Here is a 7942-nt window from a genome sequence, read left to right on the forward strand (position 1 = left end):
AGTAGGCCAAGCAGCTTCATCGAGCTTGAATGGCATCGTGTTAAGAAGGTTTACATCGTCCTCAAGGTGACATAATTGACTAAATAGATCTAGCAAAGCAAGTGAGCGAATAACTTAAAATGGTCATCTAACAATAGAAAATTTTCTACCAAAGTCACTCAGGTTAAAGTAATTTATCGAAAAAGTTACAGCCTTTGCATGTTTGAGGGGATATTAGCTCCACATCAATTGAAGCTGGAGATGCCATTGCAATGACTAATCTATTTTTATTTCTTTGTTGAACGTACAATTTCCATAAATAAGATTTGATGAAAATTTCATTTCTGTGTCTAAATGAACTATCAATCTGAACTGTCATCACTTATAAGATGTAGCTAAAAGTATTTCCTAGAAATTGAGCAATTTGCTTGCTCTGGAAAAAGGATTTCGTAGTATTTTGTTTCCTGGTGCTATCAATGATTTTGAACCATTGGCTTGCAGGATCACATGTTTTATCTTTGCTCAAGCATTTGCAAGTGTTGGTGAAAACAACATTTTTGGAATCAACATCTAAGCAAAGATTAGTGCCATCTTGTAGCTTAGAAGACAGATGCATCTTGGAGTCTGAGATAGCTTGCCATTTGGAGTTGGAGTTGGTGCACATTATGCCAAGTTTTGCTGGCTGACCAGATTTATCTGCTTGTAGGCAAAAGTAAGTTCCTGTTAATGTCAGTGTTTTGGTTGGAGTGTAGTCCCACGCGTCGGATTCAGAGCATGGACCAAGCTCTAATGGCTGGAAAAATGAAATACGTCGAACACAAAGCCCTGTCATTGGATGGAAGATTAATTTATGGGAGCGAGACTCGTTATATCCTGGCCCTGCAAGCATAACCAAAACATAAACTGTCACATCTTCGCTTAGAAAATTGATACTCTGTTTACTGAAAAGGGTAAAAAATGATCTTTAACGTATTGGAAATGGTTTAAATTTCTCATCCTTCCATGTCTATTAGACCCAAATAGGGGTCCTATAGGTAATCATTTCCAATACGTTAAGACCATTTTTGACCTTTTTCCGTTATGTCTAAATAGTACTTACCTTGGAAAGGAGATTGGACGGTGGAGATCCTTTTCAGGAAGCTTGAGTTTCTAATGTCACACCAATTCCAGTCCATAACCCCATAGACTTCATTGAGTCCAACAACACCTTCTCTCAAATAATAGCTTCCAACAAGTGTCCACAATGCCCAATCAAAGTCAAGTTCAGCTGCTAGTCCCAAGAAACAATTGAAATACCTATTGTCATTTACATTAGTGCCCCTTTGATCCGCCCCAAACTCACTCACAAACAATGGATACCCTTGATCTAACAGAAAACCACCTCTGCTCATTATATCATTCACAACTTGTCCACAAACTTGATTGGGGTTGCCTGTTTCCCACGATTTTCCATCCGTGAAACTATATCGATGAATCTCAAACACTAGCTTCCCAGAGAAAGTCAAGTTAATTGGCCTCTGGCGCAGGAAAGAGAGATCTTTATCAAAATTTAGGCCTGAGAGAATGACTAGAACGTCAGGGTTAGCTGCATGTACCGCTTCAGCTCCTTTTTGCATGTATCTAGCTCAATCGCAAAGACAACTTTAATTAGTACAACTCCTTATGGTTGAAATTATCAAGTACCGTCAGTACTTGATAATTAGTACTACTCCATATGGTTGAAATTATCAAGTACTGAACGCTTTCTGCAGTTCAGTACTTGATAATTAAAGTAAAAATGTTGTCTATACCTGTACCAGTCGTTAACATTTTGTTTAGGTCCACGAAGTTCGTTTCTTAAGCTCATACCAACGACATTGGTGACGTTGATGAAGGTGGTTGCGACATTGGTAAGACCCTGTATCCAAAGGTCAGGGTTAAAGTATTGATCGCCGAAGAAGCCATTACCGTCGAAGTTACTGCAGCACCAACCAGGCTTACTGATGTGATTGTCTAGTATGACCATCACATTGTTATTTCCCAGGCCAGACACCACTGCCTGTCAACATCAATCTCACTACATTTTAGTTACAATAATTTTCAGTTACAAAAAAATGCACTTATTGTTAGCCAAATGGAATGTCAGTTAGACCACTCGCACGAGGGGTGTATATAGAGATAGCACCCGAATATGATAGAAAAGGGGAGTCACACGTATAATATCCCTCTCCTCTCACAAACTTCATATTAAACGTAAATAAGTACTTATAAAATAATATTTCTTTTGTTGAGTTAAAAATTTAAATCGAAAAAAATATAACTAATAGGAAACTTAATAAAAAACATACACTCATAAGCAATTATGAGGTCAATGATGAACCCTTCAAATTAAGAACCTTTTGAATTGATCTATTTTAAGTGCTTTTAAGTTTATACAACAAATTAGTAAACTGAATAAAAAATTTACACTCGTAACAATATAACCAATCATATAACAAAATAAGTAAACTGAATAAAAAAAACTACACTCACAAACAATCATGAGGTCAATGTTGAACCCTTCAAAATCAGAACCTTTTGAATTGATCTATTAAGTGCTTTTAAATTAAAATAACAATATAACTAATCATATAACAAAATTAGTAAACTGAATAAAAAACGTATACATGTAACAATATAACTAACCATATAACAAAATTAATAAACTTAATAAAAAAACGTACATTCATAAGCAATCATGAGGTCAACGTTGAACCCTTCAAATTAAGAACTTTGTAAGTTAGAAATAATTTTTAAGCATTTTTAGAGTGTTTGGATAAATTAAAAAAATGTTTATGAGTATTCAGATTTAAGCTAAATGCTAAAAATAAGTCAAAAATAAAAAGTCAATCCAAACGAACTCTAAGATTCAATTTTTTTTTCTTAATCCATTTCAACAGATTAAGAAACTCAATTCAAAATTTTAATTTTTAAGATGAATCCATTAAGACAAATAGAAGCAATCTAAAAAATTAATTTTGCAGCTGAACCCTTAAATACAATGATTCAAATTTTCAGCGAAGCCATTACAATTAGTGAAAATTCTTAGATATTTTGATTCAGTTCACTAATTGTATTATATTATCCATTAAATTATTATTTTGATTTAGTTCTCAAAATTATGTTATATTGTTTTTAAAAAAAAAGGAGAGCACAAATTAAAATAATTTTTGTAACAAAACTTGTGTAGTCTTCAAATTGACAAGCAAGGATCAACCAAGAAAAATCACATACTTCAAGTAAAAACTTAAATATTTACATCAATGTAACGTCCAATTAATATATTTTTATGATATACTATTAATCATCACATAATTAATTATCACTAGTCATATATAAAGTTACACAGGTAAGATTTTATTACCAAATACAAGTAAGCTATTTCCTCGAAACTTCTATGTGCTTAGAATGTAACAGAATGCGGACCATATAATATACATGAGTGAATATATGTAATACATTTTCGTTTATTGGAATGTGACCTCTAACCAACTTTTTGTTATTTATCCACAATAAAATATAGGAATTAACAACCGATAAATTCTGTAGCTAAACAATAAACAAGACATCTTAGTAATTCAGCTGGTTGACTATCTTAATTTTTCACTTTACTAATGAGGGTTTCGATAATCCCTTCCATTTAAAAAAAAAAAAAACTAAAATTTCTCTCGATCTTAATAAAACAAATTAAGCATATAAGAACAAGTCATAGGGGCAAGTTGATCGCAACAAGCCATCAACCATCTAACTAACAACAAAAACATAACGATTTCACATTAATTCATATGTTGATAGTCGTATGATAATATAAAAATTCATTTACACTGTCAGCGTATATAATAAACTAAAAATACGATCAATACTTTACGTACCTGGTAAGCATGGAGAAGAGATAAATCAAGAATAGATGGATTATTAACTTGAAGTCCAGCAATAGACTCAACAAGGCCAAGATTACTGAAGGATTGACGTACAGTTAATGAAGACAAAGAATCATTAGTAAACAAAAAAAGAGGCCAAGTAAGCCTAACACAATTAAAACCCATATTAGTAATGGATTTTGAAATAGTGTCAATTGGTTGTTTGCTTAGTCCTTCTGCTACCATGACTTCCAAATGACTCACCCAATTAACACAAGATAATTTCACCCTTTGTCCTCCTTCATTCACTATCCATCTTGAATTTGTGGAAAGTGTTGCATGTGAATATTGAGGCAATAATATCAAAATAGTAACAAAAATGCTCAACAATATGTTATTATAACATGATGTTGGTGGTGATTGCCCCATTTTTTTTTCTAGTGGTTTTGATGGCATTTGTGTATGGAGAGATGACTCCTATTTATAGAGTTTGTTCAAGGAGGAACAATTAATTAATTCTCCCTCCTTTTCAATTAATTCATTAATAATTGATTAGCAATAAATTATCAAAATTAAATAGCTACAAGTGAATTAGCACATACTAGCAACAAAGTTTGTAGCTAATTTTAGTTGTTGTAAGACGAATCCAATTTCAGTTAGAATTCTTAGAGATTATTGTACCTTAAATCCTACATGTCTGTATAAAGAGTGATATATTCTCTTGAAGAGGCTGCACATCTTGAAAGATGTGGTTGAACTCTTCCTACAACCAAATACTTAAAAAGGATTATCTTTTCACGGAGATCAAATAAATCAAACACTACTAACATACAATCCTCGAATCACATAAAAAATTCACAACAAAAATCAAGGGAATAAACAAATTTGAATCCACATTATTTTATCAATAAAATTATGTTTCTTGAGATTTTGTAATTTATTTTCTATCACTTTAAAATTTGTTGCAAACATATATGTGACGATGTTTGACCTGACACGATATTTAAAAAGAAAAAAATGATTTTGATGGAAAAAATTTAATCTAGAACAAGCTATAAACATTTGTGTGGAAAGACTTTTACTTGTCGTCTAAAATAAATTATAGCATCATTTGTGTGATTTAAAATCAACTAATTAACATAAAATACAAAGTTTGCAATTGAATTATTTTGAAATAAAAATGTATGTCATTAATGCTAAACAAATTAGAAAAGAAAGTATGATATATATTTACTTTTATTTTCTTGGAAAAATAAAATAACAATTTAGGGTAGTTTTGACCAGAGAAAAAGTTTTGGTTTTCTTGTGTAATTAATGTCATGCGTAATTTTGTGGGTAAAGTTTTGTTCATTTTTTACCCTCAAAGAAATGCATTTCCTTTTTGGAATTTTACTACGTACTCCCTCTGTCCCTAATTATTTGTCCACTTTTTCTTTTATAGTTGTTCCTAATTACTTGTCCATTTTAACAAATCAAGAAAGGACAAATTCTTTTTACCTATTATACCCTCAATTAAATGACTAATTATTTTGAAAAATATAGAACTTTTCATCCACTTCATATTTAATAGGGGTAAAATGGTAAACTCACTATGTCATTAATTATTTTCTTAATAGGTGTGTCAATTCAAAAGTGGACAAGTAGTTAGGGATAGAGGGAGTATCATAAATAAAGTTTTTTTTTTAGAATTTTAATGAATTTTAGAATGTTAATGAACCTAAACCATTACTTTTTATATTTTTTTCCATTACTTTTTATATTATAATTTTTTTATTATGTACGAGAAAAATATGTAGTACACTTTATTATTCAAAAATAAATTTTATTTTTATTTTTTATTTTTCCTTACTGAGACATTATATATGATCATACAAATATTTATAACTTATTCTAGATTATAAATTAGGTAACCTTTCTTTTTTTGAATTCCATGCTTAATCATACACTATCACATAAATATGAATCAAGGGAGTACCCGTTATCGTAATTTCTCTTTGAAACATCTTGTCTTTTTTAATCTTCTTCTATAAAAAAAAAGAAAAGCTTATTAATGCTCCATCTATTCCAAAAAGAATAGGGGGGGTTTAGAGTACAACGATCAAGCTATCTAATTATTTATTCCATACTTAACACTTATAAGCAACATTAAAAATACTACTCCCTCTGTGACAACATCTATTTTTAGTTTCTTTCGTAAAAATGATGACTTTCTTATATTGAAAATATTTTAACTTAAATTTATCATTATATTGTTAGAAATTTTTATAATCACACAGTAATATAACATTTAATATTAAGTAAATTTGTTTTTTATTACGAAATCATGTTCATTTAACTAAGTAAATTTGATTTTTATTAAAGGAAATGATAAATAAGAAATTTATATATAATAAAGTATTACGGAGTATAATTTTAAGAAATTCAAATAGCCTCCATGAATAAAGTGCAGAAAGTTATGATTGATTTGTATCTTATTATTAAGTAATATATGCATGCATGTAACCGCAAATATGCATATTTCAAAGAATATTTATATTCTTAATCAAAGGTAAACAAGAAATTAAACAATGATATTTATTCTCTTAAATTCTTTATTCTAATAATATAAGACCTTTTTATTTGTAATTTTTATTTTTATTTTGTTAATATACTTAATACTTAGTAAAATGAATCGAACCCTCACCAACAAGGTGGAGTTCAGGTAACCAACAAACTAAGCTACTTAGATTGATCACAACCCGATACTTAACATCCTAGTAAAATGAAAATATTATTTAAACTAATATATTTGTACAGAATTTCACTAGTATAGGATCGCTATCTATACATCATTTTAATTTAAATACTTATACTTTCTCTTAAATTCTTATTTTGAAACTCAAACGCATCTTTTAAAAATTGTTTTACAAGTGCACAATAAAATTAATTAATTAGTATTCATGTTTCTGTTATTATATATATATGTAACTACTACCATGATGTTGGAAACACGCTAAGCAATAGTGAAATTAGATTAGTAATCAAAAATGAGTTCCTACACTACACGTTTTCTTCTCTTTTTTACTTTTGGGGCAAGGGATAATGTTATCTTGGCAGACTTACAAGGCAAATTGACTTGTTTTGGCATCAACAGATTAACAAAAATAATCTTTTTTAAAAGAAAAAACTACGCAAAACAGATTTAATTGTGAAACTATTTACTCAAATTGAATCCAATTTAAATTATTTATTTTTAATGGACCCATGATCCAACCTTTCTTATTTCGTGTATGACGTCACCATCACTATTCACTATTATGAATTAATTATATGTGATACTCCATCAGTATATTGATACAATATCGATATCATATAAGAATGAGTTTAATCATATGTGATACTCCGTTGGTATATTGATACCCTGTCGATTTCATATAGGATTGAGCTCTTTTTTTAGAAATAAATAAGAAACAATTAAGTGAAAATTATTAAAGTCACAATCTTATTTATTATAAACTCTAAATTAGTAAAATATATTCTTTGTGATACTCTGTCAGTATATTGATACCATATCGATATCATATAGGATTGAGCTTAACCTCTGTGATACTCCATTGGCATAATGATACCCTATTGGTATCATATAGGATTGAACTCTTTTTTAAGAAATAACTAAGAGGAAATTATTGAACTCATAATCTTATTTATTAAAGTAGTAATCACCCCATATATCTATTTAAGGCTTAATATTAATTACAGCCTTTAGATGTACTTTTTTTATATTACTACTTATAACAGTTTAATTACAAGTATTAACAGATTAGTTTTATAAATTTATAATTTAATTTATTTTATTTTATTAATTAGTTATTATTTTTATAATTACATTATAATTAATAAGTAAGAGAAATAACATTAATATTAGAGAATCAATTGTTATTATCTCTTACACCATTTTAGGGATAACATTAATATTAGAGAATCAATTGTCATTATCTCTTACACCATTTTAGGGATTTTTTTCTAGATTTCACACACCAACCCCCACCTTCCTCTTTTACCCACACGCAAACCCCACACCCCCACCCCCACGTTTCTCTTTTACA

General features: G+C 29.4%; 1 protein-coding gene across 1 annotated transcript; it reads right to left on the minus strand.

Moving 5' to 3' along the window:
* Positions 1 to 5: 5 nt before the first annotated feature.
* Positions 6 to 4322, minus strand: LOC102589547 (uncharacterized). The gene is made up of 4 exons (XM_006367449.2): positions 3870 to 4322; positions 1770 to 2017; positions 1079 to 1599; positions 6 to 858 (listed from the first exon to the last, which is right to left on the minus strand). The coding sequence occupies exons 1-4, from the start codon at positions 4311 to 4313 to the stop codon at positions 362 to 364; spliced, it is 1710 nt and encodes a 569-aa protein (XP_006367511.2). The 5' UTR covers positions 4314 to 4322; the 3' UTR covers positions 6 to 361.
* Between the last annotated feature and the right edge of the window lie 3620 nt (positions 4323 to 7942).

The sequence above is a fragment of the Solanum tuberosum genome, unplaced genomic scaffold (genome assembly GCF_000226075.1).
Source record: "Solanum tuberosum cultivar DM 1-3 516 R44 unplaced genomic scaffold, SolTub_3.0 scf00723, whole genome shotgun sequence".
NCBI lineage: Eukaryota > Viridiplantae > Streptophyta > Magnoliopsida > Solanales > Solanaceae > Solanum > Solanum tuberosum.

Coding starts and splice junctions, on each gene's coding strand:
- LOC102589547 (XM_006367449.2), bottom strand. CDS start 4,313: ATGCCATCAAAACCACTAGAAAAAAAAATGGGGCAATCACCACCAACA. Junction 2,018..3,869: donor CTCTTCTCCATGCTTACCAG/GTACGTAAAGTA, acceptor TGATGTTGACAG/GCAGTGGTGTCTGGCCTGGG. Junction 859..1,078: donor CGTCCAATCTCCTTTCCAAG/GTAAGTACTATT, acceptor TTATGCTTGCAG/GGCCAGGATATAACGAGTCT.